Raw genomic sequence first — 1,544 nt, 5'->3', positions numbered from 1 at the left:
CACACACTCACATACACACACACATACACACACACATACACACACACACACACACACACACACACACACACACAAACACAAACACACGTCCACAAATAAAAACAAAACAATACATAATTCAACGTTTCCGGGTTGGCTACTGACCTCCAAAAATGGTGAGAGAATCGTAGGAACAATCTTCGGCCTCCTCGATGTGAAAGTTGAGGAAGTGGATGAAGAAGGTGCTGTGTACGTCACTCCTTAGCCTGGTCACGCAGTAAGAGTTGTGAGGGTAGTTGAGGGGGAAGTTTGGAGAGCTGATGTTCGAAACCGCTGACAGGATCGTGCCGTTGCAACCTGCAATAACACACGTACGAGATATTGCGTTTTGTCAAAGACACTATAGTAACATTGTATTGAAATGATCAATCGAAAAACAAAACTGACAGGGAATTGGTTTTATTACAAAGCATTGTGCGTCTTTTGTCAACGTTTTGAATCCCCAAAGATTGTGCATTACTTTACTACAAGATGATTCACATCATCTATTTGAGATATTCTAAAAACTTACACAAATGTATAGGTGGCAACATCAGTATTAATGTGTTTTTGACCTTTATTTAGGGAGTTACGCGTTCTGTTTCTCACGCATGTTGGATGAGATTGTTCTAAATAATTTTCTTATGGAGAAATGGAACAATACGCTAACGGAGGGAGCTGGTCGCCAAGTTATCTGTGCAAACTGAAAAGGTGATGACTATGGGTACTGTTTAAAATTGCCATCGATTATTGGTCATTGTATAGGTTCGATATCCATCTGTACACTATTAGTTATGAAAGAGGCTGTACTTCTCAATTTAACGCCCATACCTGATACAAACGAGCCAAATGGAAGGAAAGCCTTTACAAACTCCTGAAAACTGCACGTTCAGAATTTTCTCTAAAAGGGATTAAACTTTAGAAACAGTATTGCCTTATCTTTCTGAGAAGAATTCTGTCTTGAGCAATGGTTTTTCAAGACCAATATCGCACATCAAGTTATGTAAAACACAGACTCAAAAACCATCGAAAAGAACCTGACCGCTGAATGTGACCGGGGGCTGGCTGTGTCCATCCGGCGTTGTGGTAGTTCCAGCAACACCTGAACTTGGTGTTGAAGTAACTGGGGCGCTCGTTGATGTCGTCATCGGTGTGGTGGAGGAGGACAGGAAGATAACGGTGACGTTAAAACCCCGGGACTGGAGACTGGCGTCTGAGACCAGGCGTAGGGTCATCGAGTTGTCACTGGAGGTCAAGGGCAAGGGCTGACTCCGCCCACAAAATGTGCCCAGGAGGCTCGGCAAGGCTAGCAGGATAGGTAATAGACAGATTATGACGATTATGATTAAGTGGAAATTGATTATGAGCACTTTGATGAAGGGAAAATAGACAGTATATTATGACTTTCTACTGAACGGAAAACAGAAAAATGGACAGATTATTAAGACTTTTATGAAACGAGAATAGACTGATTATGATAACACTAATGAAGGAAAATTAGACAAATTATGAAGACTCTGCCCCCA

At 41.6% G+C, this 1,544-nt stretch overlaps 1 protein-coding gene across 1 annotated transcript in view; it reads right to left on the bottom strand.

Moving 5' to 3' along the window:
- Window positions 1–1,544, bottom strand: part of LOC101859905 — a gene marked incomplete in the record, with an annotated part of 25,952 nt that overhangs the window by 17,430 nt on the left and 6,978 nt on the right. Inside the window, 2 exon segments of the mRNA XM_005090816.3 lie at window positions 145–336; window positions 1,061–1,324. Coding sequence (XP_005090873.3) covers window positions 145–336; window positions 1,061–1,324 — 456 coding nt within the window.

This window comes from Aplysia californica, unplaced genomic scaffold (genome assembly GCF_000002075.1).
Source record: "Aplysia californica isolate F4 #8 unplaced genomic scaffold, AplCal3.0 scaffold00022, whole genome shotgun sequence".
Lineage (NCBI taxonomy): Eukaryota > Metazoa > Mollusca > Gastropoda > Aplysiida > Aplysiidae > Aplysia > Aplysia californica.
Note: the sequence above shows the minus strand (reverse complement) of the source record. Positions and strands in the feature narration are given on the sequence as shown.